Raw genomic sequence first — 27,922 nt, 5'->3', positions numbered from 1 at the left:
TCTGGGCATGGAGGGAAGTTGTTGCAGAGTGTCGTACTGTTCTCAAGTGCATCTTGATTCAGCCGATCGCATTGGCCCATATCCAGACATCCTCGAGAAACGCTTGTGTACTTGCTTCCTGCTCTACGGTTCGATAATTGCAGTGACCAACAATTCAACATGAAGCATCCAGTTATCGGGCAAGTGCTTCCATCCGTTCCAAAGAAAGAAACGTTGTTTAAATTTTTAGTTAGTGCGCTGTAACTGCGCAATGTTATCCGGTCTAAGCTAACCGTTTTACCACATCTTATTCGAACGTTTTAATTTTCCAGAATCTGGCTGCTTGCCAGTTCGTTCGCACCAGTAATTCGTAAGCGACAACAAGCTCAAATGCTCTGTTGAGCAAAAAGCAAATTCATGACATCGGGTTTCTCCGAGAAATCCCATACAAAAAATCTGTACGCTTGCACACCGCAGTAAACACGGTAGGGAACGGGTGAGGGAAAAGATGCGAAGAATCGGAAATTTCCCAGTCGCACACCAGAAACACGTTAGAATAAATCTGAATAAGTTAAACTACAGAAGTCCATGAAAATGCCCCCGGTTGAATACACGGTTCCAAGTCAGTAAAAACGAAGAACTGAAATCTTAAACAAACCAAACCAACGACCCCAACTTGTGCCATCACGAGAGAAACACGTCAAACAACGGGAATATTACAACGAGGAGAGCGCACTCGTCGCCGCGGCCGGCACCACTCCCCAGTTGTGTTTGCCATTATCCAGCACATCAGCGACCTTGTGTTTCGCGTTATCATGGGGACGCTTCTTAGGACAGCGCATGCGGCCGGACAGCGGGACATGGAGGGTAACGTCTTTGCGGAAACAGTCATAGATGAAATCTTGGATTTCCGCCGCAGATGACGGAATGGATGACGCGGGGAGAAAGATGTAGTGCAGTTTGATGGAAGTCTGATTTTCCTGGTTACGTTTAAAATAACTATGTTAACTGGTGATTAAGGCTCATGACGTACAATGTGGGTGCGTGAGCAGCTTACGGGTTTTCCGCAATCAAACCGCCACACATCGGCCACCGTCTGCGCGTCCGTCATGACCACGTTACCTTGCATGATGATTATCTAAAGGCGAGCGATGTGCATCAGCACACACCATACAGCATGCAAAATAAGCAGAAATGTGGGTAGAATACACAGCATCACCGTAGTGAACGCGTTAGCAGCGTAAAAGCTGGAGAACGATAAAAATCGATAATCGTCTACGGCAATAAAGGTAGCTTAGAATTTGCACGTGAGTGTTACAGAAGCAGCTCTCTGCACAATAACAAACTAATCATTTTCATTTTTTTATCTGGTCTGAGATACAAGATTTAAATGTAGTTGAACGTCATACCGATACGTCGGCGGGGATGCGGATTAAATCGACGATGAACTGGCGTAGTTCTTGGACGGAGACACTGCAATGGCACATGGTGCGCAGCGTACGCGAATCAGCCTGGAATATAAAAAACAAACACCTTAATTGCTAATCATGATAGAATCCAAAGGTATCACGAAAATTTATCCTTCGCTTGCTTTTTGTTCCTTGTTCAACAGGGATTGAGAGAAGCTCGCTCGAAGGTGAGATCTACAAAACGAAGTGTGACTAGAACCGGGAATGCATTCAGCGGAATTGTCGCGTGAAATCGCCGTACATTAAACTGAATTTGTATTCCAACTCCACTTCAATTTCGTCGGGGATGCTGACATGGGGCAGCCAGGCGGGATTGTCGGCCAAACCGCGAGCCTCCGAATCCAACTGATGCGTGTTAACGTCGTCGACTATGAAACACACAACATTAACGTTTGTTTGCTTAGGTTTTAGTTATCTACATTATGCGACTGGTATGGAACACGGATTATAACGATGTTGCACACATGACTTACGGGTGTGCGCGTTGTTCTTGAAATATAGCCGTCGGCGTGACATCTCACCTATACAATATGATACTACAATGTTACAAGCACTGAAGCACGTGCGACGTTACAACAGGTTCAACTGCCACGCACTGTGGTAGATTTCGGGAAGGAGCTTGTACACGACGGTCTGCAATGTGGTGTCCTTCCTGCAAACGCAAACATTAGTAAAAACATTACAAATAACATAAACTCAATAACTATCTCAAACTCAATAATTTCTAAGCGCTTTCCGACTTGCTGTTACTGGATGCACAAGCTACAGTAACGACTAACAGCTAACGTTTCCCAAACTTATAATGTGCAGTATTGTTACACTCCTGTAAGTCCAAAACGCCAATTAAATTTTTCAGATAACTGCAAAAATATAGGTAGAATTTTTCACGTACTTCAAACGGGTGAGAGGTCGGGCATGGATGTAAACCCGACAGGAATCCAACGGGCACATCGTACTCTTGTTGCAGTGCATCACGATGCAGGTCTTGCAGACTGCACACATATACGGAATCGCATCAATCAATACTCAAATTGCAGTACTTTTGCAAAATAGGGAATATCAGGGCACACGCTTACAGACATGACCACATTCGGGGAGAGACGTGGCGTCAACCAGGAACCCACGGCATATCTGGCAGATCAGCAACGGTGACAGATCCGCCATGGGAATGTTGAGGATAGAATCCATCTTTCAAACTCTTAGCCGAACGAAAGTTTACCGATCAGACGTTAAAGGGAAGGATAGTCGACTAGATAGACTGGCGAAGAAGCTTGGGTTATGTTAATTTTACACACAACGTTGCTGAACAGGTTAAATGCATATTGGAAAGAGTGATCCTTGATAACTGAAAATCTACCAGAATCTGATAGCGATTCGATGCGGTGAATTTTGAAGATTTAATGGGGCAGCTTACCAAAGAGAAGCCATGGCACACGCACGACAGCGCAGAACGCACGCTGTGGCAGTTGGCAGACGGCAATGTGCTGCAGCAGCGACACCAACCAGAATGTACAGCTGATTACGGATGTGTGGTTAGGTTAGGGAAACACAGATCTTCATTGGCAGCGCTGAATGCTGATAATCCGCTTGGCAGTGCCAGCTCGGCTTATGAACACTGTGTGGAATGCTGATTAGAGATTTAATGATAAATTCTTTTTTTGCTAGTATCTTGTGTGTTATTTGAGTCTTATTTCTATGCAAAATATACAGTACCTTGCTTGAAAAATAAAATTAATGTTAGTAAATATGTGCAATTGTATTTGTATAGTACATACGTTGTAAAGACAGGTAGAATTCGCTCCCCTCACGAACATGATGGAACTAAGAGCGAAGCATTATTTCAAACTGTTGCCGTGGTTTTACCCCAAAATTAATGATTTGTAAATAAATAGCATCGCTTCCGTACCGTAATGATTCCGTACTGTAGAAAGACTAATAATATTATGATGAAAATGTTGATAAGAAATTATTCGATTGTTTTCTATGAGTAATGGAGTGTGATTAGTTCAATACAGGCTTTTTATAACCTTTCTTAATTTTGGACCAAACATTTTCCATACTTCTACTGTACTTTATTGACTCCTGCGATATTCACTTTTCTTAATTAAAATAGTTGTATGATGACGTATCGGTATGGTCGTCAACTGCTATGTTTGAAGGTATCTGCTTGTGTGCAGCTTTCCGAAAATCCCTGACCAATGGCTAATTCATCGTGCAGTACTAAGTACCAATGCAAATTTACGGTACTTCTTTGTACCTTGCACTAATAAGCACGAATCGGTGTTTCAATAGAACGATAATTCAAAAATTGTTAAAAGCAGCTGAATTTTTAAAACACTACCCTGGTTAAGCCTGACCAGGAGTTGTTATACTGAAGTAATAATAAAAAAGCTACAAATTTGTAGAAAGTGTGGATACTCGACTTTCGGGATCTGAAATACAAATTTTCAAAAATCCTCTGAGCAGTAGCAACCTGGCTATCCTTCAACGGTTTGTCTATTTTTCTAGGCAAAAACACGTTTATTACCAACTACGACGTACGATTTAGGCTGATTAATTAGCCAAGCGGGAGTGCCTTGCTGGGCGCTTGTGCGTTAAAATTGTCTATTAAAGAATGCAAGAATGAACTACACCATCAATGCACCCGTACAATTCTCGGCAAGTCTGCGGTAGCCGTAAGCTTTCAGCTTCGCTAATGACTTTGTGTACACAGTGCACAACACACTTTTCCGAAAAAGATGTCGGTCAACAGTAAATAGGAAATACCGGTTGTTTTTGCGCGTCATTGTGTTTGTGTTTGTGTTGCACTGTGTTTTTAATTAACCCGTAAGGCCGTACGATATTATCTTCACTTTTTAATTTGCCACATGTTATTTAAACAAAATCTGTTGTGTGTTTCAGCATCAGATACTTCATTGCATGGTTTTTTAGTACTTGTTAGTTTTTACTATTCATTTTCAGGCGTTGCCACAAATTAGCTGAACATAATGGATGTACGGATATTAACGTATTGCTGCTTGCTGGCAGCTTGCATTTTGGTAAGTTTTCGGGCCAAGGAATTCTGATGAATTCGGCCACTTACATACAATACCTTACAACTTAACTAAACTTAAGTTACCTCAACTTATAACTTCCCTTACATATTTCTTTCAATTAATTGGATATTACGAAAAAAGTACAAAGTGCTCTGCAGAATTTTGTACTGTACTGCTGAAATATGCTACAGTCATTAGTTAAGTGGGTCTGTATTCTTTCAAATTTAAGCTGCACTTTTAATGGTATGTACCGGCTACTGTGCCTACGTACAGTACTTACTGATACTGTGTGCAGGCATGTCCATTAACAGCGAGTAGTGACTAGCACCTGTTGCGGCAGTTTATCAACAAATTTAAAAAAGAAAATCAATAAATGAACTCAACAAGCGCGTTAGCGTTAAAAGATTTTGCTTAATTTTACATATTCTACTAAGACTCAACAGCTATTATCTGTTTTCAAACTACAAGAACGGATCTACAAACTGTAATTTTTCTACTCAGCAGATCTCTCCAGCCGAGGCGAAAAATAAGACGAAGTCATGCGGCAGTCACGGAAGTAAAGGATGTGATTCAGGATTAAGCCACCACAAAAATTCTACTAGCCATAAAAACAGCACATCCCATCCCGGTGGAGTGGATAAGACGCATGGTCATGGCCACGGCAGCAGCGGTCATCATCATGGGGACGAAGACACGTCGCAGGGTGCTAAATGCGGCAAACATCATGGTAAGCACCACCACTGTGGAAACGACGAAGGCGGCGGAAAACATAACGACACGGATCATCGTGGAAAACATGGCCATCACCGCGGAGGGAAACACGGGTCCGGCAGCGGCAGCAGTGGGAGTGGTGACAACGATAGTGGCAGTGGTTCCGGTGGTGGTGGCAGTGGCGACAGTAGCAGTGGCAGTGGTGATAGCGGTGGTGGTAATAGCGGTAGCAGTGGTGGCAGCAGCGGCGATAGCAGTGGTGGCAGCAGCGGCGGTAGCAGTGGTGGCAGAACTGGTGGTAGTAGCGGGGGTTCCGGCAGCGGCAGCGCCGGCAGCAGTGGATCCGATAGCGGAAGCAGCGGTGGTAGTAGTGGCGGTAGCGGCGGCGGTAGTGGCAGCGGCAGTAGTGGAGGAGACACGGGCAGCAGCAGTCCTGTGAGCGGAGGAAGCAGTGGATCGGATAGTGGCAGTGATACAGGATCTGCGAGCGGTGGAAGTAGTCCCGATAGTGGTAGCAGCGGTGGCGACAGTAGCGGTTCAGATACCGGTGGAAGCGGGAGTTCCGATGGAAGTAGTGGCACCCCTGATGATGGCAGCTCCAGTAGTAACGACACCGGTGCAGAGAGTACCGGTGCTGGGGGAAGTGGTAGTAGCGCGGGTAACAGCCCCGGAACGGGAGGAGGCCGTGTTCCAGTTCGTATTATCCCTGTGGCTGTTCCCGTTCCCGTCCGCGGGGGATCGCATCATTCGCATCATCTCCACCAGAAGACGGAAAGTTTCAAGCACAAACCGAAGCAGCTCAAAAAGCGAAAGCACCATCACAAGCATAACTCAGGAGCAGGAAAGGACAACGGCAAAAACAAACACGAAGGTGGAAGAAATAAGGAAAACGAAAAGACATAAGTTTGAAAGGTCATTCTTGTTATGTTTTCTGTGTGCTCAGACACGTTTTATATTTTAGGGTGTACTTACTTCATTTGTATAGCCATTGATTTTATATTACAATGTAAATTGTGCCAAAGTTTTTAATTTAAGCGTATTTAATGGACTACAATTCCCAGCTGCCAACCGCCATATGCAAACTGGTTTTAAAAACTGTGATGATAAACGAATCGGATTACATGTTTTTAAAGTGTCCAGTGCAGTTTTCTTTTGCGCACTTATTGAACAAAACTCAATCGATTTTTGGTTGCGATGCCGTGAGAAATACCTCTCGAAGCAAAGGCCGAGTCATGGAAGTGCAGATAAACATTTTAATTCAGCCATAAATTCAGGAATGACTTTAGACGTTCAGAGTTCAAATCAGTTAGTGGACAGTCCAGGGACTGCTATGCGAACAATAACTGAAATCGAACGGCTAAAGCAAAGCTGCAAAGCGCCAAAATCCTTTTTACTCCCGTAAAAAGCGCTTGATGAAAAAAATTAGGGTTGCCATTGGGATTTGTTGGTATGCAATGCTGCGCGCTTGTGTCGTCGATGATGATACGTCATCTGACAGTGGTCAAGAAACAATAAAAGTAAAAGTAATACAAATTTTGTAAAACTTCATAGTACGGAAAGGAAACAATCGTCATTATGGAAAAACTTATCCAGAGAAAACCCGAAACAATCCACCAAACAAAAAAGTTCAATGTGCACTTCCACTTCAAAAATGAAGCAATAGGTTGTCGCCGGACCCTTCATCCCAGTTTTGGGTTTGACGCATGCGGAACTTGCATCCATCTTGCAACGCAGACAAATAATCACCGCTATACTCCACACCTACTGTAGACATTATGGAATCCCCAAGCGCGGGTTGAATAATTTGAATAGCCACTGAACTCGGATACCTCAACTGTTCTGGGAACACGTGTGCCCTTCGGGTGAAATCCGCCGGGACTCTTGACTTGCGTAAAGCGTGCATCTTAACCGAATCATGTAATTTGGGATCCACTTTTTGGGTAGTGACAGTATGCTTGCGCGGAACGAACGAATCCGAGCTCCACAAATGGAGCGATATTCATAATTCATTCCGAAGAAAATTACCTAGTAGAATGTGAGTAAAAGTTCATTCTGTTAGAAAGTATCGAGAAACGGTAAGTTTTCGTTTAAACGTAGCGAGTGATTTTATTAACGGTGTTTCTATAAGAAAGGGATTTTTAAAGCTTCAAAAAAATTAAAAAAATGTGGAATTAAAAAACGAAAACTGCTGTTACAAGATACATCTTATGATATCCGAGCATAAGCTTACCGGATTTCCAACGTAGCCCAGGATAAATATCAGCCGTATCCATAATGCGAACCCGGGATGGCGCACCAACGTATCCGGTCAAACACCGTATATGTGGCTTGTGGGAAATAGCAGGCGCAGTGCCACAGAGCCGAGAAGAACAAGAGAAATGCCAGCTGCAATGAGCGCCTCCGAAATAACGGATACCGGGTGCCGGCAGGATTAGTCATCCGTTGAAATACAAGAAATCCAATGATGCTGGCGTAGACAACACCCGTCGTGCATAACGGTACGTACGTGCATATTACTTGAGTAATCAAGTTGGCCAGCGGTGTGAAGGACTTGATGCCGCAGCCATTATGCGGTGGCAGGGTCTGGAACTGCGATCCCCATCCGGCAGCCACCGGGAGAAAAATGCCCAGGGAGATTAACCAGATGACGGCGATGATGAGCAGACTGACACGCTGTTGTGTGCAGTGTGCGCGATAAGTCGCGGGGAAGTAGACGGCCATAAGTCGGTTGAGGGACAGAAAAGCCGATGACCAGTATACGATGGAACGGGTTAGGGCGAAGGGAAACTGGATGAATGTGCAACCGGTGGAGCTGACTTTTAAACGAGTACAAGTTTTAGATCAGTATTCTAAATGATTTAACAAGATGTGTTCTTAAATTTTTAATGCACGCCAACCTGATTGACACTGAAAGTGTACCAATCGATGACCTCAAATTATTAATCGGTTTAATTGGTTATCTAAAATTTTGTTATTGTTATTGTTGTTATTTAAAATGGGTTCGCTGGAGGGGTTTGTTGTCGTAGTCTTTTAGATTAAGCTCCAAAGGCCAAATCAAAGGGAGGAAGGAAATTTTCGGATAACTGCATAACAGAAACTTTAGCTAGGTGCTTACTTGCCAGATGTGTGATTCATGATTACGCGCGTCCATTTAGCCCATTTTAATTCACGGTATTTCAGCAACCGGAATACTACTCAGCAAAACGATTTTGTTGTAGTTGACTTTTTACGTTGATGCTGGTTAGAGCACAACACAATTTACTCGTGTTTTGGTGTTGTTTTTTGTTTTCCCGAAGGCTGGTTTTTTTACTTATATAAGTAGTTAAGTACCTTGTAAAATTTGGGATTTGTTTCTTTGTTATTTTGAGAACTTCTATAATTAATTCTTTTTCGATGATGCTGCATGTTTGCTGTCACGTATGATGTCTGTGCCATCATGCCAAGTATACTCGTATATCTTAGGGTTAGCGCAACCGAGAGTTAAGTTAAAAACATGGGGAGTTCTGTTAAAACTTATCTTTGTAAGACATTCGGTTAAACGCCTCTGTATGTTCATAAACATTTACACAGCTGCAAACAAATATGTTGGAAATGTTTTGATAGTGAAAATTTTTTTCCTCCTTTTGACTCCAGAAAATTTCCTTCTTCTTAGATTTTTTTTCTCTGAAATGTCCTTCCTGCTTTTGACATTGGCCAATTCAAATTCAGTGAACGCGATAAACCCGCTAGTTTTTGGGTACCGTTGAACTTTTGTCAAAGAAGGCTGTTCTGTTTTCTATAAAATTTTTATTTTAAATGTCACATGACTACAGATGACCATACCGTCGTGATACCGTCTAGAAAAAGGAAGCGGTTGCATAAAAATTGTCAACAAGACAATTATATCCCAAAGGCTTCCATTTTTACTCAGCATCTATGCAGTCTGGTGGATGTTGTCGACCGATTCTAGGGAACGTGCAAGAGCATCCGGTAGGAACTAGGAAGTGCGCCGGACGCACGAGGCACGACTGTGGTAATTTTTCTTTTCAGTGAAGCGGCAGCTCTGTGTACTGACGTTGTTATACGTAATTTGAAAAGGTATTTACAAAAAATGCGCCTTACTGGATACTGTCCGTAGTAAACTTGGGTGAAGGTAATCGGTGCCCATAGACAGCACATCAACATTTCGACTCCGGTGGCATGAACAATCAGTAGCCTCGTCCCACTGTGGTGGTTGCTCAGCCTGGACCGTTTCCATTGCTTCCACACAGCCCCCGTTAACATGACCGACAACGTACCGCCCAGGATGCAGAACACCATGGACACCGCATACCATAACGATAATTCACCGCTGAAGTTCAGCGGAAAGTGTGCCGTAACATTTTCCGCCAAAGAACGGTTCCAAGCGAAATAATTCGGCTGAGGGATTGCACTGCGGCTAGGTGCATGAGTCCAGTTTAGTGATAGGAACATTATGGTGTGACAAATCTACAGCAGTGCGAATGCAGTACACTGCGCGAAAATTCCTTTAAAAATTAAAAGAAAGCAACCGATCTTCGCCCTGGCCGGCATTACACAACCGCTTTTGCGCACCGCGTAAATTAAAACCGCCGCTTATCATAAGAAACCGACTCAATGGGAAAGCGTTAATTAAACAACGGTATGCGCGAAATCATAGACGCTGGAGGGAGAAGGAGTTGGTATCCCGGCCGTTGTGCTGCGCCGGTGACAGTTTTGCCACTCATTTCCCAAGCAGGTGTGGCATTTCTGTATACTGCCTAGTAATACGGCTGCAACTTCCGCCGCTTGTGGCATCGCCATTAAGCAAATTATCTTGCTGATTAATGGATACGATTGCGTGATACCAGTGCTTCGGGCAGCGAAAATTAGGTACACATTGTTTACGTTGTGTATTAAGTAGTTCACCTGATTTTTTAATTAATTTTGTAGAGCAAAATAGCATTGTGACGCAACCAAAGTACGGCAGTAGTAGTACTACTACTAATACAACTGACCAGGGCACATTTTCCGGGTCCAAATTAAAAAAAATCTGATCTTTGGCAGAAACATAGTATACCATCGTAGTATATTTTAAAAAATAATTTCAGCTGCTGACACCCAAAGGGCGTGGCCAAACAAAAATTAATAAGCGAGTAATACTGCATGTTATTACAATGCACTAGCGCAATACCCGCACAGGCTTTTTATAAAATAACAGCAGATCAAAAAAGTTTCACCTCTTGCAGAAACGTAGTACTTTGCCACATTATGATTAATGAAAAATTTCATCTGCAAACGTTAAGACGACACAGTAGAAAAACCATCCTGTAGCTGCGATTCTTTGCGGTACTGCAACAGTAAGTACCACATACTGCCACTGTATTTCAATTCTGGATTTTACTTTTCCTCACTGTCTGCAGTGTGCTCCCGAACTTCTCATAAATAATTAAGTTAAATATTTTTAAGCGTGCTACAGTCGTACACTGTCATTCGGCAAAAAATGAAAATTTCCTGATTTATTATTATTACACTGATACAAACAGCTGTTAGAGTACTGCACTAGTGCAGTGCAATAGTATGTACTATTACTTACTTATTAACTTTGTTTGGCCACGCCCTTTGCGTGCCAGCAGCTGAAATTATTTTTTTAAATATACTAAGATGGTATACTATGTTTCTGCCAAAGATCAGATTTTTCTGAATTTGGACCCGGAAAATGTGCCCTGGTGAGTTTTGACAGCATTTACGATTTATAAAGCACTGCATCATTGCAGGAACTCTTCACTGGCCCAGTTGGTGCCTGGAAACTGCGCTGGCAGTGCAAAGAACCTTGTTCTGCCAGTGCACTCTATAGTCTATAATGCCCGAAAGGATGCTTGCCAGTAAATATCAGTTAAGCCGCAAATCTTATCAAAAGAACTATTAATTGCAGCGACGGCCACAACTTCTTTTATAAAATCTTGTTCATTATTTATAGTTTGAGTAAAATAAAATTAATTATGCTATCTAGCGTTGAAACGTGACACCTAATCATCAACAGTTTTCCATTGTTTACATAGTTTAAACTTTTATTGCAGTCTGTCCTGAGTGGGAGGTGAGAAAAATTGCAGCAACCCTACTCTACTCTAGTAGGCCTTATGTTGTTCCATAAAAGTTATGACCAGGTAATTTGAAAATTACCCAGAGCGCGCCAGCGTGTTTTTCATGGATAACGAGGTACTGTCACAGAGGCGCATAGCTAATCGGTAGTCCCGCACCTCCTTTGCAGCATCTGCGGGTGGGAGCACATTTTTCAATTTGTTTTTTAGATCTTTTATGGCGACATAATGCGAAAAAGCAACCTTGGCACGAGTACTTTCGGAAGCTTTTCCATGTTTTGGTCAGCTCGTCAACTAAGGGTCTTTGAAGGAGCGGCTTCGCCTGTACCAAACCCGCATCAATAAATACGAACGCTATCGTTACAAAACTCCAAGCAATTGTCGCGATATCTCTGCGCTGAAATGAGCAACAAAGCATTAATTATAATTTGTACGTTCAAAGATCCACCGGTTGCAAAAGTGGAGAAACGATTCCGGCATCCTGCTCCTTCCATCCATCACCGTTGATCTCGTTTACTTCCTCGTCCAATGCTCATCGCACGCTGCCCATATATCTGACGCAAAGTTTGTCATCTTCACCTACGCCGGTTCGCCGGTAAATTTCTTCATGCCGCAAGACCCCGGACCAGCTGAACCAGCTGGACCTGGGTGGCGCTAGCAGCGAAACCGTTTTGTCGCCGTTGTCGTTTTGCCGCAACGGTATGCCACACTTACTTGGCGGCTAACATTGTGCGTTTTTTGAGTGGACCGGCTCATTCCGGATTTAATCTATGGTACTCTCCCATCGGGTCAATTTGGAATGATTTGGGCACAAGGAATTTTTACCGACTTACAACAATGCCGATATTGGGGAGTACTGGCACTAATTTTTGTCCTTCAGTCTTCACAGTTTTACCTATAAGAGCGTCGTCAATTAGAAGGAACGGTACATTTATAGTTTACCAATGGTCAATGGTTAACTGAATTCAAAGCATGTTCACATGCAGGTAGATATTTTGTACAACCCACTCGTCGAATACATCGTCTATCTTAAAAAAGCACTGATATAACCCAGCATCGTCCGGTCGCACGTCATGGAACATCAATGCGTCGTGACATTCGCAAATGGAATGATCAATCTGAGCACTGATTAGTCCATTCCAACCAGGCGGCATAATTACGGCCTTTCGAAAAGATGGCACACCCAAAGCATGCATCAGATATTTGTCCTTTCTCCAAATGAACCGCGCGTCGAAGTCTCGAAGTTTTCCCGACATAGTGTTGAACTGAACTGAACAGGCTAGCTGCGCCGGCTCTCCAACAACAGCGCTGACGTTCATGCCCGGTTGAAACACTTGGTTGCGAAAAAGGAGGGGACTGACCACAAACCGTTTGGTTACAACAATCTCGGTGCCATTCGTACCCAGGCATTCGTATACACCTGCGTGGGCATGCGTTAAATGTGTCAGTTTTATCTGAAACGCGCCAGTAGTGTTATAGTCTTCATTCCTAATAATCTGGATGTCTTCCGCTTTCGGTTGTTTCTCGCGTGATGACAGTCTGCAGCAGTGGTAGTGTGCTTCTCGCCAGTCAACATGCTTGACATCCGTAAAGTTTAACAGTTTCCCGTTGAATCTAATCAAGACTTCGGGCAAAGTGTAGCCAGGTGTTTTGCGACCACACTGAAGACTCACACTCTCGCCTTCGGGTACCCGGATCACCACGTCTGTTGGCCTAATATCAACGGGAGGGTAATGCAAGGGCTCAGAAGTATTTTTCAATACGACTATCCCTGTGTTTCCGCTAGCTGCGACAGCTCCGTCTAATTGACGCAACACTAAAAATATGCAATGCAAAATTTAATATCACGTAAACTGTTGGGCTTCAAAAATCGTTCTCAAGTTAAATACGTAAGATGTCCTATTCGCATTAATAGTAGTAAATGCCTAATGACTCTTGGAGTTTCGATATTGCTTGCTGGCTGCGCGAAATTATGATAAACGCTTTTTAATGTTTTGATTTTCAGGTCTGAGAAAACTTTACGACGCTTTGTCCGGATCTCAGAAAGTTTTCTTGCAGTACAGTAAGCGCTAACAAGAACTGTTGGAAAATATGCCACAGTAATGACTCAAAGCAGATTTGCAGGATCGCCTTTCTATAATGCTAGAACTATCAATTAAACCACGAAAAAGCCTTTGGCAGCGTTTTCAGACCCATTTTTCTTATTTTTGTTAAACTGACTTTAACTACGTTTCATCTGCGTCATTATGCTTCACCTAACAAAACATACTTCCACATAAATTCCGTATAGTTTACACTTTTACGTCGTACAATCTCGTACTAGAATAGTACATGCATGAAATAGAGTTTTAATAATGAGGTGCCAACTTGCATGTTATTTCTGAAATTAAGAGCGAAGATTTAGATCACCATTTATTTAATACAAATATAAAGGCAGCGATACATTCAATTGCGCATTACTTACTGTAATCTGTCTACAGAATCTAGTCAAGTATGTATCTCTGTATCTTCTGCACATGGATTGATGGGGGTTCTTTGGCCTGTTGACATTGCAGATTTAAATACACCTTATTATAAAGTTTCTGTGTACCTGTTTCCGTGGGATTTGTATCATAATACTGCATTGTGGTAAATGTGTCAGCGGTTATACCGTGTCCCCCTTTAGAATTAACAGGGCAAGCGACAGAGAGAACAAAATTAAAAAATAGTAACAGTGTAACAATCCAAAATAAACGCGAAATAACCTTTCGTGTACATCGGTTACGGATTATAGAACAGGAGCTTAGCGCTTTGCAGACTGCGTACATTTTAAAAATTAATGAAGATCTGCAAAAAGTGCACCAAAGTGTAGCGGTTTCGGTATTTTTCCATATGTTTGAGTGCGCCACGCATACTGTAAGTACTATGCGACTCGCTTGTCGTCCTTGTACGACACAAGTTTTTATAGGAACTGATGTGGTGCTTGGTAACAAGCGTTTTTTTACTTTATAGACTATCACCGAACTATCACGGAACAGTAGCTGAAATTCTTTCCCTCTTGGTTGCCGAAGAACATAATTTTATATGCAGTGCAATGAAAAGGACTTTTATTAAAACAGATGCAGAACCTACGTTCTGCCTAGAAACCAAAAGTTCGAAACCAACTCAGATCTGTTTGGAAAACCCCTTATAAATGCTGGAAACATGCTCAAAAGCCATAATATATCTGTATTTTATGAAGATTATTATTAACAGTATTCACAGACCATTCTATCCACCGTTATCGCGGTATCCGCCTCTTCCATGCATGAACTTAAGTCGTCTTGAGTAATACTCATACGTCGGCTACCGTGCAGGCGTCGGACCGCCGTGGCCACAGAAATTTCATTGTAAGCAGCACCGCCTTTCCCGCCGACATAATTTCCGCTGTGGTCTGTTCTGTTTCCCCACTTTGATCGTTAGCGTCACCGCTGTTATCACCATCCGCACCACCATTACCGCCGGCATCTGATCAGTATCCCTAACGGCATCTGATCAGTTTCAGAATGATTGGCTATTTTGAGAGGATTTAAAGGATTTGTCTTTTCAAAGCGAGGAGACTGTCCATGTACAAACTGTTCGGTTAGGGCAGCCTTGCGTGACAAAATAAGAGTATGTATTGATAACCAGTGGACAAAATAAGAGTATGTATTCTAATTTCCCTCGAAATAATTCGGGGGAAACCCACGATGCTAGAGCGTTTTCTAGACATTACGACGACAATGGCAATGATGATTCGCCATAAAGTTATCATTTTTTGCCTATTCTGTAACTTCCGCAATGTGGTAAAGCAGTATATTAATATCACTACTTCGCTTATGTCATCCATGTTTATCGAACTATCGAGTGTCAATACTCGTATATGAAGCCGGATAAAGCAATAAAAATTAATCTAGTTCCTGTCGTTGCTGCGTAGTTAATAATAAGCGTTGAATAGCTCTGCTAAAGGACATCCGATAACATTTTGAAAGGACGCAGTAAAGCTTGTAGCGGTTATCAGTCCCAATGCGCACTTCCGTAAGCACTCTGCGTATGTCGCGTAACTCGCGTTGTGTGGCTTTTTGGAAAATACATATGTATCACATAACCGGTGATATACCTAACTTAAGTTTCTCTAGGACTGTTGCGATAATTACCTTTAGGGGGCATCCATAAATTACGTACGCAGAAAACCACGGTTTTTTCACCCCTCCCTCCCCCTTCGTAGCGGTCCGTCACGTTTGCTTGACCCCTCCCCCCTGGTCCGCTCAATCGTAACACATGGAGCTGCCCACCACTTCCCCCCTGGGTTCGCCGGGGCCGTCACAGCTTGTCACGTTTTTTGGAACCGTCCCTCCCTGGTTCGCTGCGTACGTAATTTATGGATCCCCCCTTATTTCGTTTAAGGCACTCATGTTTAGACTTTCGTCGATATAGGTTATAGAATTTTGTAGATTTTCGTTAGCAATAAAGTGCGATTTGTCAGATCTCCTATCTCATCGAATGCGTTAATTAACAACTTCACATAGAATCCAGTCTATCATGTGGACCTATCAAATGTTAGCTGTCATCTTCGTGATGTTTAACACGCACTGTGTTTATTCGCAGGTTAGTATTTCTGTTAATTAATTTTTTCAACTGCTTTTAATATTGCTACTATACTGGTTATCAAGTGCGCGCTTTGAAGTATAAGTTCATAGTGCCGTACTATAAATTTAAGTTGCAAATTCGCTGGGCACAACCCGCGATAACGGAGGAAGGTGGCAATCGTCAAACCGGTCAAGTCTCAGGCTACGCACCAACATACAACACATGGTGGAAAACCTGCTCGTCCAATACCACACTTCGTAACTCGCCCGATCGTCTGGGACTGCTCCTGTGCAAGAAACTGGGATTTTATAACCTGGTTTCTATTGGATTCGTCAGTGGCGCCCCGTCACCCGGATATGCGTCGGTGAATATTGTCTCCTGTCCCGGTTAGTAAGCTATCACTATCTCTACAATTATCGCGTCCGATCGCTTTGAATTTAAGACTCCACATTATGATAACCCGGTCGCACTGCCGGGGTCGTGAATTTAAAATTATCAGAACTGCAAAAAACATTCGCCGTACCGAGTTTTTGCTAACGAATATATACAAAGGGCACTCCAAAAGTAAGTTTCCCTATTTTATATCTTTTGATGCGAAGTTATTAGAGGTAAGTATTGTACAGCATTATCAACAATGGTCAGTGGTGCAATGACTCATGCACACCTGGTGAGCCAGTTAACCACTGGCTATTTGTGGCATTTGTTTATTGCCAGTCACTTTTACACCAATTTCCACGTGTTTAATTACAAAATGCCTTTTACGAAGGAAAATATTCGCGCGGTTATCTTCTCTGAATTTTCACACGGTTCAGACTGTAAGGCTTGTTTTGCAAAAATTAAGGGAGTTTTCGGAGAGTGCTGTCCATCGATACAGACTATTAGAACGTGGTACAGAAAATTCCGTGATGGGCGAAAAATTGTGGAAGATCAGGGAAGATCAGGAAGACCACGGACAGCGGTCAATGCTCGAAATATTTCCCGTGTGAGCGATCTTGTCCACAAATATCCTCGAATTACATTTCAACAGATTATGAACGAACTTGGCCTTGGTGCGCAGGCAGTGGCGACGATTTTGCATGAACATCTGAATTTGAGGAAAATTGTTTCCAAGTTCGTCCCGCATACGCTAACGGAGAGCCAAAAACGGGCACGTGTGAAATTCTGTCGGGATCTGTTGGCGCGCTGCAAGAATTATCCTCGTCGTCGTTTATCTGAGATCTTTACTGGTGATGAAACATGGGTTTATCACTGGGATCCGCTAACGAAACGTCAGTCGAGGGAGTGGATCGAAAAAGGGAAGAAGGGATCAGTCCAGGTTCGTAAAGATCGATTCGCTGAGAAGACTATGTTCTCTGTTTTCTTTAACGCAAACGGCATAATAAATATCACTCGGATACCTGAGGGAAGGACAGTAACTGCGCAGTTTTATACTCAAGTCTGTGTTCGTAAAACGCTGGAGAAGCTGCGGAAGAAAATCGGGAAGTCGAATATGCGCTTTCAACTGCTTCATCATGATAATGCGCGTGCCCATACTGCTCGACTGACAAAAAATTATTTAAAGAAACGAAAGATCAGATTACTACCTCACCCTCCTTACAGTCCAGATCTTAGTCCCTGTGATTTTTTTTTGTTCTGGAAAATGAAAGATTTATTAAGGGGAAACCACTATAAAAATTCAATGGACACGGAAGCTGCCGTGGCAAATGCTCTTCGAAGTCTTTCTGTTGACGGGTTTTCTGATGTTTTTGATGATTGGTTAGTCCGGTGTAAAAAATGCATTGAGGCCAGAGGTGATTACTTTGAATAAAGAAATTGTAACAATTAAAGATACTTGGTCGCATCAAAAGATATAAAATAGGGAAACTTACTTTTGGAGTGCCCTTTGTATAAGTACACTTTTTTTCTGTTGCTACAGAAAATGCGGATGATATCTCCATGTGCCAGTTTGTCGAAACAAGGCAGCAGACACAGTGCGGACGGAATTTCCTCATCAGCGTCACCTGCAACAATACATTCTTACCGTATTAGGCCTAAATCGACTTTCAACTTACCGGTTTGCATCAAATCAATTTTAAAATCGCACATCGAAGAAAAATAACCTCTAATGCATGATTTTCTGCTTAAAGGTGTTTGCTAAAGCAAACCGCTATCTGTATATCATGCAGTAAACCATTTTCACACTTTCGGCAAAACTGCAGCGTAGGTAGTAAAATTAACATTTTATTTTTAAATGTTTTGTTTCAAACAGCTTTCGTAAATTTGTTAAGTATGTCAACGGTGATTTTTGAGAACTTCTGTCGGCTATGTCCGGAAATATATCTGCTGCCGTTTTCAGCTGATTCTGCATAGATTTCCTTATGGCTACTGTTAACATTTATGATTATGCAATCCGGGAATCGGACAATAATGTTCAAAACTAATAGAAAGGTCTCATTTTATCAACACATCTTGAATGACATCCACAAACATAAAGAAAGTGTGCTGGTATAATACAAAGCCTAAATTTCGTATATCTGCACTTGCAGCTAGGGGAAGTTCTACTTTCACGCACTCCCAAACGCTGGTACAGCGTCTTGTTACGTTTGCCGTGTACATGTTATGTAGTTTGTTGCTTTGTGCTACTCGTAAACCGTAGTGGACTTGACTTCGCAGCAGCTAGCGTACACTTATTGGATTAAAAAAAGTTTTCCTAATTTTTCTGGAAATTTCAGTGTGGTTCCTCTTTTTCTTACGCAAAACATAAGATACTCGGCCATCGCATATGCTTTGTATTACTGTATGTGCATGTGTAATTGTTACGGCGAAAATTGTTGAGGTGTTTTATATGTTTATAGGCATGAATGCTGTCGTACTCTGCATTAACATTATACTTTGTGTGTTACTGTATAAGTGGTCATTTATCTAAGTAGAAATATTCTTGATTCACCTACTTTAAACAGTAATTTCGCCCGGAAAAACCATGCAGCGCTTTATATGCGTCATATTACCGTATGCCTTTTACTTCCTCGATAATTTTTATGAGTTTTCCCGTGTACTCGTATGCAGGGCTCACCCCGCTGAACTTAATTTAATTGCACCGGAACGTTATCTAGGTTGTTTTGTTACGGTCCTGAAACTCATGAATATCGAACGATGCTTTTATATATATACCAGAAGATATGCCGCTAGTCTACCGTCAACTCGGTTTCGGTCCGGTTCGGCTCGGTTTCGGTCCGGTTTTCAGTCGAACCGGTTTGGAGCCGATTTGAATTCCCCTTTCTTTTGTTTATTTTTCCCCACCCTCTTTTTGTATGAACATGAATGAACATGAAATACCACACAATCTAACAGAAGAAAGCCCAACACTTATTGAAAATAACACCCCGACAAATCGGACACAGTAGCAGCTTGCTTGAAAATTTTGCGCAGCAAACTAAATGACCGCAGGGTCTAAACATGATTTCAGAATCATTCTCGTAGCAAACTTTACAGCTCAACTTCTCTTTGGGATCTTCGGACGGCGTAGCTGGCGGTGCTTTTCGCAATAGCACACAACACGTTGTTTCGGCTTCTTTGCGTTTTTTCCGAATGTCACTGATGAATGCTAAGCCTTTTGTCTGTATAAGATACGGACACTTTGGGTAAGTCCAAGCGTGCTCCTCCCACGGGGCATCGTCTTTCTCCCAAGCATGTAGTGCACCTCCACAGTGAAAACAGCGTACACGATCATCCCTGCCTTCATAATAAAAGCCGGCCGCAGCCATATCCCTGGGATGCTGATGTTTGTTTGCTGGCCAATCAGCGTAAGTAGCGAAACGTGCCTTGTAGTCTTTCATTGCCGGTGAAAACGGAAGTAGTATTCTCTCATCTTCACCCCTTACACAGTCTGGACGGGCTAAGCGGTGTCGGTAGTATGGTTTGTACCGTGAGTTCACCCAGTCACCCATAATATAGCCACAGTATGCACAGTGAATTTCGTCATGCACCCCTTGATAATAAAACCCCTGGCTTGCCAGTTCTCTAGGGGCGAGCGACTGGTCCGGCCAGTTTTCAAAACTGTTGAAGCGATTGCTGATCAGTGTCATATCCATTTTGACAGTCAACTGAACACCTGCAATGGGTGGCTGGGGTTTATATAGTGTCTTGGGACTGCGACGATTCAAGACCACACCTCCAAAACAGTGTGGTTACCAGCTATTGGATCATTAGTACGAAGGCCAACCTCTTGTTATACCGTAAGGGTAGAGTATTGGTCGGTTATGGTGTTACCGCATACAAGATGGTTTGCATGGCATAGTATGTACTTTGACACTGGGGCTCTCTGTTTAGTGTCTTTATCGTACAGGTTTAGCCTGAAACTGTATAAATGAACCGTGTTTGCTTTGTACTAGTACGAATGTTGTGTGTAATCAACTGTGCATGCTTTAGTGTATCGGGATTAGCATTAAACTGTGTTTGTCATCAGTTCTGAGTAAGTTCTGTCTAATTTGTGTCTAGTACAATAGTTTAGCCTGTTTTCAGTGTATGAGCTTATTCAATGATAGAGCCCAAAACAATTAGGCAAAGTTATTATTCCTTAGAAATTATTCTGCATTGAGTAAAGGTAGAATGTCGTTGAGTGTTTCAACCATCTTTTGTTATCCACTGGGTATAAAAGAAGAGCCAGATATTAATCCTGGTTTACTAGGTCAAGCATTCTTTGGATTTTTGTTTCGTAGATAATGTCATCCTGGTTCGTCGCGACAGTGTTAGCCCGGGTTTTTGTTCTCGTCTAGACACATTAGTCTGGGTTCTTCTGTCTGTCGAGAAATACAATACTTGTTTTTCTAGGTCAACATATAATAAGGTATTATATCAACAAAACTTTCAATTGTTAGAACAATCACTACTATGCAATTCAGTTAGCTAACTAAACAAGGCAGCGGTCCGAGCGTAGCGAGGACCGCCCCTATGTCACTGTTCTCTCGGCGTGTGCGCGGGAGGTCTCCTGCCGTGGCCGAGCGGAGTGAGGCCAGGCTGAGTAAGTATAGTTAGGGCGTATGTGGTAGGGAGTTAGGTACAGTCGCTTAGGGAAGGGGAGGTATCTAGTAACGCCCATTTGGTTTCTGTCTGATATTAGCTCGTTTCAGTCTTTCATTGTTTTCAGCTTGATTTTTATTGGTAGTTTGGATTTCTGTCTGATATTAGCGCGTTTCGGTCAATCATTGTTTTCGGGACGATTTTTATTGGTAGTTGCTTGCCTAGATACGCCTACCTCGGTTTCTGTCTGATATTAGCGCGTTTCAGTCTTTCATTGTTTTCGAGATGGTTTTTGGTTGGTTCTTGGTCTGTACGCTAAAAGTTAGTCTAGTTAACTGTATTCAGTTAACATAACGTCATCATACAACGATATCAGACAATAGATAGTACGATTTTCTGGATATCGAAAGTTGGAACTTCGTTTGGTTTCGGGTTATATAAACGCCGCGACCGGGCATTTTTACTTCATTCCAACAGTTTACTTTTCTCCATTGGATTACCACCATTGCCTGGATTATTCAACCGCTTTGCCTGCTTTTTTCAGTTAGTTTTTTAGTTGTTTAGCAGTTCCTCGGATCCTTTACCATGCCTCGTCTTAGTTATGCCAAGCGTGCAGCCATTTTGGCCCACCCCATGCCTCCTCACATGTTCCTATTTGTCAACCGGCAGCACTACGTCAACTGGTCCATCAAGCAAGCTGGTAAGTTGACCTTTAATCTAATTTTTCTTTTGAAAAAAATTTAAAAAAATAAAAAATAAAAATATTTATTTTCTATAGATGAAATTATGCAATACCTTAAGATATGGCAGTCGAGATCGGATGAAGAGAATGTTAAACAAGCTCAGCATTTCAAGGGTATGTTTTAATTATTGTTTTTTAAGTTTGATTATATTTCTAATTTTTATTTTATTTTCATTAGATATTGTAAGCACTGTACTTCGTGTGGCGTTGAAGGCTGAGTACACGTGGGTTAAGGGCATTGGTCAGGATCACCGTGACCTGATGGATTGGTTGCAGCTGCTAGAGGTATTATTTAATAAATTAGATAAACATTTTTTGAAAACCTATTATAGATTTTTCATCTTTAGAATCTGATTGACGCTCTGTGCCCTGGTTTGTTTGTTAACGCGCGTGCCTGGAATTACGTTGCTGAGCTGCCAGAGCCGCCACTCTCGTATCGTAAAGCTAAACCAAAGGCTCAGCGTAAGGCTCAACCAAAGGCCAAGCCTCAGGTGAAGCGCGTGGTTAAGCCGAAGGCTAAGCCTGTGTCTAAGCCGAAGGCTAAGTCGATGGTGAAGCCGAAGGCTAAGCCTTTGGTGAAGTCGAAGGCTAAGCCTGTGATTCCACCCATGCCTCGCCTCACTTTTCCCAGCTGCTCCGAAGTCATCACCCTTGACCCGCCTACGCCTCGCCTCGTCTTCCCTAGCTGCTCCGAGGTCATCACACTGGACGACTCTATTGCGGAGGGTGAGCGCACCATGGACTTCAGCAGCATTTGGGGTGAGCCTACGCCTGTTCAACAGTTGACTGCGGAGTTGGAGGAGATGGTACTGGATGACGGACCTGTCTCACTGCATTCTTTTGATTTCAATGACACTTGGATGCCATCTGTTAACTTTAAGTTCAATTAGAATGTGTGTGTGTGGTTATTGCGTATGTTTTTCTGCTTCTTTAAGCTGAGTTCAACAATAAAACTGTGTTTTTGTTTTGTGTTAAGGACTTTTTTAGAACATTGTATGATAATAAACTGCTTGTTTTTTTGTGATGGACTTTTCTGTGTTCTTATGGGATTTTACATGGGAATAAATGTCGCTGAGAAAATAGCTATCATGTCTTTGATATAGTAGTTAGGTTATAGAAAAGTTAAAGAAAAAGAGAGAGAGAGAGATGAGAGAGAGAGAAAAAAAAAAAAAAAAAAGAAGAAAGGGAAAAAAGGAAAAGTTTAAGACGAGGCGCGCGCGCGCCAAGTCGAAGCCGCGGCCGAGCGGAGCGAGGCCAGGCGGAGAACAAAAACCCGGGCTAACACTGTCGCGACGAACCAGGATGACATTATCTTCGAAACAAAAATCCAAAGAATGCTTGACCTAGTAAACCAGGATTAATATCTGGCTCTTCTTTTATACCCAGTGGATAACAAAAGATGGTTGAAATACTCAACGACATTCTACCTTTACTCAATGCAGAATAATTTCTAAGGAATAATAACTTTGTTTAATTGTTTGGGCTCTATCATTGAATAAGCTCATACACTGAAAACAGGCTAAACTATTGTACTAGACACAAATTAGACAGAACTTACTCAGAACTGATGACAAACACAGTTTAATGCTAATCCCGATACACTAAAGCATGCACAGTTGATTACACACAACATTCGTACTAGTACAAAGCAAACACGGTTCATTTATACAGTTTCAGGCTAAACCTGTACGATAAAGACACTAAACAGAGAGCCCCAGTGTCAAAGTACATACTATACCATGCAAACAACAAAAAATTATTAACTGACAAAACATTGCAGCGAACTTACCAAAAAAAAACAAAAAAAAAACAAAAAAAAACAAAAAAAATGCGGCGAATTTTTTTAAAAAAGTGAAATGATCCGACAAGGTTTAGTGGCGGCGGAAGCGGCGAGGAGCCGAATCGTTACCTGGATCAGCCGAACGCTTCGGAGCGTAGATTTCTTCGTAGAAGTGGTCGGTCGGCGAGTCCTGGATGCGCTGGATTCTATCGAAAATAGTTGGCGAATCTGGGTCGAGGATGTAGCGACACAGACTGATGTCGTCGACAACCAGCCGCGAAATGGTCGCAGGCGAGACAGCGTGCGCCGAATGGTGGGGAGTTGATGGGCGGCTGCGTCGACGGTGTGGAGCATTCATAATGTGGGATTGGAATGGGTCTGACCTAGGCATTGGGGTTGGCGTAATCAGCGAGAGCGTATTGGAATTGGAAGGCTGGCGTGGAGTTGGTGGAGTTGACGAACGGCGTCGGGGGCCTGGGTGACGGCCTACCGACGGGCGGCTGCGAAGTGGAGACAGGTCAGGAGTAGTTAGGCGAATCAGGTTGGAAGTGGAAGGCTGTCGCGGAGATGGTGGAGGCACCCGCATTCTGACCACACGATCCACAGCTCAACAATTTTGAGGCGCTGGGCTAGAAAGGCGTCGCTCCAAATTCATCGACACAGGTGACAGCGATGGAGAAGGGGAGCGAGGGCTGTACCCCACGAGTTGTGGCAGCGATGGGGTTGGGGATGGAGAGCAAGGGCTGTACACCATGGGAGCTACCTCCGGCAGTGGGGTAGCAGGTCCCCGTGACACGGAAAAGGCTAGTTCCTCCTCCACATCGTCATCCATGTTAGTGAATATGACGTCGCCTGGGGAAGGTAATGCAGGGCTGTTCGGGAACGGTGGTGGGGGTGAGTAGTTGGTTGGATACGTGGGCTGCAACTGGTAGGGCGGTGGGGCTTCAGCAACAAATGGGAAGAGCTGAGCATACGTGGGGGGAGGGTCAATGAAGACGATGGCATTGGCATCACGAAGAAATTGTAAGGCACCCTACAGAAAACAAATAATGTAACTTATATAGAAAAAATGTTTTTATTTCAATTTACTGGTTTATGGTATGTCAATTAATTTTACTTATCGTAAGAATAGATAAACTTACCAAAAGCTGGCATGTCCCGTTAATAGCCGAATACCACGCTTGATTCCGAACGGCCGGACTGTTAAGCAAATCCCGGCGAATTCTCTGTATAATTTCTATAAAAAATTGAAACATTTTATCTCTTGTTTTTTGAAACCATTTTAAATATTTCTTTATTCAATTTTTTACAAATCCTACTTACCAGCAGCTTGATCAGCATACGCAACCCGTTCTTCATAAGTCCCTTGGTTCCACAACCAAACGAACCTATCCACCTCCACGGCCTCTTCAGCAAACTGACTCAACGGATCCTCCAACTCCAACCCGGGATAATCCTCCATAACATCAACAACATCGGCAACATCAGCAATGGCAACATCATCAACGGACACGGACTCCCAGGAGGAATTGGAAGAAGCGGATTCGGATCGGGTAGACATCGTGAAATGAAAGGTCACAGAACTAAATGAAAGCTAGTAAAACTGAACTGGTAAAGAACGTACGGTAAAAGTAACTGTAAACGATCCAACAAACTAACGAATCCAACTGATCCAGGCGGTAATAGTCCAGAAGGAATAGGAAAACTGTTGGAATGAAGAAAAAATGCTTGGTCGCGCTGCTTATATAACCCGAAATAACATGGAGTTTCAACTTTTGATGTCCACAAACCGTACGATCTATTGTCTGAATTCGTTGTACGCTGACGTAATGTTAACAGAGCGCTGTTGACTAGGCTGATTTTTCGTGTTTAGACCAAGAACCAACCAAAATCCATCCTTGGAACAATGAGTGACCGGAATTTGCTAATATCAGACCGAAGCCAGGTGTGGGTATGGCCCAACTTACTTAGCCAATAAGATACCACTTGGAAAACAAAGAATGACTAGAACGTGCTAATATCAGACAGAATCCATGTGGGCGTGCTCCGGGCTGCAACTACCAATGAAATGCAACTTTCAGAACAATAAGTGACTGGAACACACTAATATCACAGAGAAACCAAGTAGGCGTTACTCGGGTCCTGCCTTGCTCCTAACTAACGTTGCAAACTCACGCCTCCTGTTTATGGTGTCGGGAGATTCCACAAGATGAAGAAGGTACGAGAGGCTTTGCAGAACAATTGAGTTCTGAGGAAAAACATCCATTGTGTCTTGTTTTTCTGGGTCAAGCGACTTGTTGATCCACCGTTAATCCCGGATCTTGTCGCGACAGCAGACTAGATTCTATTATTCAAAACTGGCTCGTCTTTGTTTTAAGCGTCTTATTGAGGTACCCTGTTACGTATCATGTATCCGAGATTAGTCGCGACAGTGTCTAGATTCTTTTGTGAGTAAAACTAATTAGAACTTGTTTTTCTGGGTCAAACTCCCATTCATTTGGTCTTTTCTCAGTCTCTGGAATCCGGACTTTGTCGCGACATTAGTCTAGTTTCCATTGTCCAAGAAAACCTAATGGAGCACGGTTTTTCCGGGTTCTAACAATGGTTCTGCTTTAGCTCTTTGATTAGTAAGAATTTTCCATCGTACTCTCCACCCACCGTATGTTTCCACCTCCTACTAAAGGGAATGGCTGCCCATGAGACCGAGCATCCCCTTTAATGGTATTTCTTGGTCTATTAAAGGACTGGGGTTGTCTTTATTTATACAACCCTCAGGGAAACACAACTGCACTAGAGAAAAACGACACATGGATCGTTCTAGCCAATAGGAGTCATTCGAAAAAATCTTCCAAGTTGCGCGCGGTGAATATAAACCCATGTTTCTCAAGCAAATCCGTCATTTTCTGCCGTTACATCATTTGGTCAGAATAGTTTGTGTTTGATTATCGTGTGATTGTGAGTGTACTCATGGCTTTGCCGGATCCTATGCCCACAACTTCAGAAGAGCTTTCGGGATTGATTGGTAAGTCAATGATAATTTTTGGATCATGATTATTTTTTATTCTACTTTCGTACCTTTAAATACTACTACTTTTCAATTTGGTCGTGCCATAGCGCTTTTTCATTCGGTAGTGCAATGCATGTGTTAGCATAACCTATTATTCTGTATTTCGATAAAATTCTGTAAGTTTTTTAACAATTTATCGAGACTAGAAAAGATTTTTCTATAGAGAAAGCGGATAATCTGATTGCGGAATGAAAAGGTTATACTCTTGCCGAGAAATCCTGACGTACTTCCACTCATACATTCAAGCTGTGCTTCTGTGGAATGAACTTTCGTGGTTGGTCTGTTGTGAAGGAGGACTTGCTGCGTTTTATCGGGTGTCTTGGTTCAAGGTAAATGTCTTTGGTTTTTTAGCAGTTAGTAACTAAATCAAAAAATATGATTGTTTTTAATGAGCAATTTAAGTTTTTAAATGTCAAAGGTTTTTAGCCGTTGGAAAAGTTTTATTGCAATTGTCACTAGTGTAATGGTTTTCTCTTCAGTAAATGGTACAGCAATAATACGTTTGGTTTTTTTTGGATATTAGTTCTCGCACATCGTTTATTTGAATATTTTTTGGTAGATTGACCTTGTCGACTTCTACAATAATCGTATAAAGACTGATCCTGACAACTCTATGGACTCTGGCTTCTTGGAGCACGATTCGGACGAAGCTGACAGTGACGTTGGCGACGAGAACGACGAAGGAGGCGTGGCCGTCCTAGCTGACGACACTTTTGACGAACCACCATCAGACGCGGAGAGCGAATTCGTGCCGGAAACTGAGGACGAGCTGGAGGCTACTTTGCTGCTGGAGGAACTTGACTTGGCTGAACGAGAGGAGCTGATTGCGTACATCAGTGCCGAGAAGCGTGGTCATTCGGAGGTAGACAACGACGACGGCGACGACGATGACAACAACGAACCGCCAGCCAAGAAGCAGGAGATCGAGGTGATTACTATTGATTAAAAAATGGTTCCATCAGTGCATTTTTTCGGCCCGTATTGTTTTTTGAATGCTGTTTGTAACGATTGTTCTTTATGACCCATATTTGCTGGTTGAATTTAGCTTATTGTTATTACAAAACGTGTTTTTTTTCGATAATGCAATCTCATTTGTTTGCTGTATCCGTTATCAGCATTTTCATTCAACTATGTTTTATGATATGTATTATTATGATGGGGTGACGGAATCATATAACCCGGGCCGTAATGATGTAGCTGAATAATACAACGTTGCGCTTTTTCGGTGTGTCTAATAGGTAATTTATCAAAAACATACAATTATCGTCATACATTTTTCACGTTTAAACATGAAAGGGGGAGTGGTTACTTACCGGCGCTGCTATCGCCGGTAAGTATCCACTCGCGCCCACTGGAACGCCCAAAGGTGGGGCCTAGAATCACTGCTGACCAATTACGTCAAATTGCAGAAAACGACAAACCAATGAGCACAATCTACGCTTTCCCATTTCGTCTATAAAAGCCACGCGGCACGTGT

The 27,922-nt window shown here is 42.7% G+C and overlaps 7 protein-coding genes across 20 annotated transcripts; 4 read left to right on the top strand and 3 right to left on the bottom strand.

Moving 5' to 3' along the window:
- Positions 1–298: 298 nt before the first annotated feature.
- LOC129594670 (polycomb complex protein BMI-1-like) lies at positions 299–3,199 on the bottom strand. 2 transcript variants are annotated; one of them, XM_055491436.1, is made up of 10 exons: positions 2,863–3,199; positions 2,525–2,706; positions 2,341–2,440; positions 2,045–2,100; positions 1,922–1,969; positions 1,690–1,816; positions 1,571–1,622; positions 1,389–1,490; positions 1,037–1,117; positions 299–959 (listed from the first exon to the last, which is right to left on the bottom strand). In XM_055491436.1, the coding sequence occupies exons 2-10, from the start codon at positions 2,634–2,636 to the stop codon at positions 696–698; spliced, it is 942 nt and encodes a 313-aa protein (XP_055347411.1). In that variant the 5' UTR covers positions 2,637–2,706; positions 2,863–3,199; the 3' UTR covers positions 299–695. The 2 variants fall into 2 exon arrangements, with proteins under 2 accessions (XP_055347411.1, XP_055347412.1); XM_055491437.1 differs by having other exon boundaries at positions 2,525–2,646.
- A 1,149-nt stretch (positions 3,200–4,348) lies between these two features.
- On the top strand, positions 4,349–6,306 carry LOC129594685 (keratin, type I cytoskeletal 9-like). Of its 2 annotated transcripts, none has more exons than XM_055491456.1 (2): positions 4,349–4,486; positions 4,988–6,306. In XM_055491456.1, exons 1-2 carry the CDS (start codon positions 4,436–4,438, stop codon positions 6,095–6,097), a joined length of 1,161 nt encoding a protein of 386 aa, XP_055347431.1. In that variant the 5' UTR covers positions 4,349–4,435; the 3' UTR covers positions 6,098–6,306. The 2 variants fall into 2 exon arrangements, with proteins under 2 accessions (XP_055347431.1, XP_055347430.1); XM_055491455.1 differs by having other exon boundaries at positions 4,985–6,306.
- A 134-nt stretch (positions 6,307–6,440) lies between these two features.
- On the bottom strand, positions 6,441–15,101 carry LOC129594648 (uncharacterized). Of its 12 annotated transcripts, XM_055491409.1 has the most exons (5): positions 13,862–14,133; positions 11,706–13,087; positions 11,515–11,593; positions 7,425–11,444; positions 6,441–7,219 (listed from the first exon to the last, which is right to left on the bottom strand). In XM_055491409.1, exons 1-2 carry the CDS (start codon positions 14,076–14,078, stop codon positions 12,237–12,239), a joined length of 1,068 nt encoding a protein of 355 aa, XP_055347384.1. In that variant the 5' UTR covers positions 14,079–14,133; the 3' UTR covers positions 6,441–7,219; positions 7,425–11,444; positions 11,515–11,593; positions 11,706–12,236. The 12 variants fall into 12 exon arrangements, 11 of the variants coding, with proteins under 11 accessions (XP_055347384.1, XP_055347377.1, XP_055347382.1 ...); XM_055491402.1 differs by having other exon boundaries at positions 7,425–9,236; positions 9,296–13,087; XM_055491407.1 differs by having other exon boundaries at positions 7,425–8,010; positions 9,296–13,087.
- A 1,157-nt stretch (positions 15,102–16,258) lies between these two features.
- On the top strand, positions 16,259–17,766 carry LOC129594651 (histone-lysine N-methyltransferase SETMAR-like). The gene has a single exon (XM_055491414.1). It carries the CDS (start codon positions 16,493–16,495, stop codon positions 17,663–17,665), a length of 1,173 nt encoding a protein of 390 aa, XP_055347389.1. The 5' UTR covers positions 16,259–16,492; the 3' UTR covers positions 17,666–17,766.
- LOC129594645 (E3 ubiquitin-protein ligase XIAP-like) lies at positions 17,680–19,928 on the bottom strand. Its single transcript, XM_055491398.1, has 2 exons — positions 19,328–19,928; positions 17,680–17,858 (listed from the first exon to the last, which is right to left on the bottom strand). The coding sequence occupies exons 1-2, from the start codon at positions 19,926–19,928 to the stop codon at positions 17,680–17,682; spliced, it is 780 nt and encodes a 259-aa protein (XP_055347373.1).
- Positions 17,963–23,141, top strand: LOC129594650 (uncharacterized). The gene is made up of 4 exons (XM_055491413.1): positions 17,963–21,556; positions 21,635–21,712; positions 21,777–21,883; positions 21,946–23,141. Exons 1-4 carry the CDS (start codon positions 21,442–21,444, stop codon positions 22,486–22,488), a joined length of 843 nt encoding a protein of 280 aa, XP_055347388.1. The 5' UTR covers positions 17,963–21,441; the 3' UTR covers positions 22,489–23,141.
- Positions 23,142–26,107: 2,966 nt separating this feature from the next.
- LOC129594714 (uncharacterized) lies at positions 26,108–27,445 on the top strand. Its single transcript, XM_055491490.1, has 3 exons — positions 26,108–26,400; positions 26,609–26,774; positions 27,005–27,445. The coding sequence occupies exons 2-3, from the start codon at positions 26,634–26,636 to the stop codon at positions 27,389–27,391; spliced, it is 528 nt and encodes a 175-aa protein (XP_055347465.1). The 5' UTR covers positions 26,108–26,400; positions 26,609–26,633; the 3' UTR covers positions 27,392–27,445.
- The last annotated feature ends 477 nt before the right edge of the window (positions 27,446–27,922 follow it).

Source organism: Paramacrobiotus metropolitanus, unplaced genomic scaffold (assembly GCF_019649055.1).
Source record: "Paramacrobiotus metropolitanus isolate TYO unplaced genomic scaffold, Prichtersi_v1.0 Parri_scaffold0000070, whole genome shotgun sequence".
NCBI classification, from domain to species: Eukaryota; Metazoa; Tardigrada; class Eutardigrada; order Parachela; family Macrobiotidae; genus Paramacrobiotus; species Paramacrobiotus metropolitanus.
Note: the sequence above shows the minus strand (reverse complement) of the source record. Positions and strands in the feature narration are given on the sequence as shown.

Bases quoted from the DNA above. Each gene is read 5' to 3' on its own strand.
- LOC129594670 (XM_055491436.1), bottom strand. From the start codon at position 2,636: ATGGATTCTATCCTCAACATTCCCATGGCGGATCTGTCACCGTTGCTG. The intron at 1,817-1,921 runs GTAAGTCATGTG...TGTGTTTCATAG, and splicing joins CAAGAACAACGCGCACACCC to TCGACGACGTTAACACGCAT. The intron at 960-1,036 runs GTAAGCTGCTCA...AAACGTAACCAG, and splicing joins GGTTTGATTGCGGAAAACCC to GAAAATCAGACTTCCATCAA.
- LOC129594685 (XM_055491455.1), top strand. From the start codon at position 4,436: ATGGATGTACGGATATTAACGTATTGCTGCTTGCTGGCAGCTTGCATT. The intron at 4,487-4,984 runs GTAAGTTTTCGG...TTTTCTACTCAG, and splicing joins TGCTGGCAGCTTGCATTTTG to CAGATCTCTCCAGCCGAGGC.
- LOC129594648 (XM_055491412.1), bottom strand. From the start codon at position 14,078: ATGTACGCAGTCTGCAAAGCGCTAAGCTCCTGTTCTATAATCCGTAAC. The intron at 13,088-13,861 runs GTACACAGAAAC...GCATATTTTTAG, and splicing joins TACAAATCCCACGGAAACAG to TGTTGCGTCAATTAGACGGA.
- LOC129594651 (XM_055491414.1), top strand. From the start codon at position 16,493: ATGGTCAGTGGTGCAATGACTCATGCACACCTGGTGAGCCAGTTAACC.
- LOC129594645 (XM_055491398.1), bottom strand. From the start codon at position 19,928: ATGGATATGACACTGATCAGCAATCGCTTCAACAGTTTTGAAAACTGG. The intron at 17,859-19,327 runs GTAAAGTTTGCT...GTATTGTTGCAG, and splicing joins TCCCAAAGAGAAGTTGAGCT to GTGACGCTGATGAGGAAATT.
- LOC129594650 (XM_055491413.1), top strand. From the start codon at position 21,442: ATGCCTCGTCTTAGTTATGCCAAGCGTGCAGCCATTTTGGCCCACCCC. The intron at 21,557-21,634 runs GTAAGTTGACCT...TATTTTCTATAG, and splicing joins CTGGTCCATCAAGCAAGCTG to ATGAAATTATGCAATACCTT. The intron at 21,713-21,776 runs GTATGTTTTAAT...TATTTTCATTAG, and splicing joins ACAAGCTCAGCATTTCAAGG to ATATTGTAAGCACTGTACTT.
- LOC129594714 (XM_055491490.1), top strand. From the start codon at position 26,634: ATGAAAAGGTTATACTCTTGCCGAGAAATCCTGACGTACTTCCACTCA. The intron at 26,775-27,004 runs GTAAATGTCTTT...ATTTTTTGGTAG, and splicing joins ATCGGGTGTCTTGGTTCAAG to ATTGACCTTGTCGACTTCTA.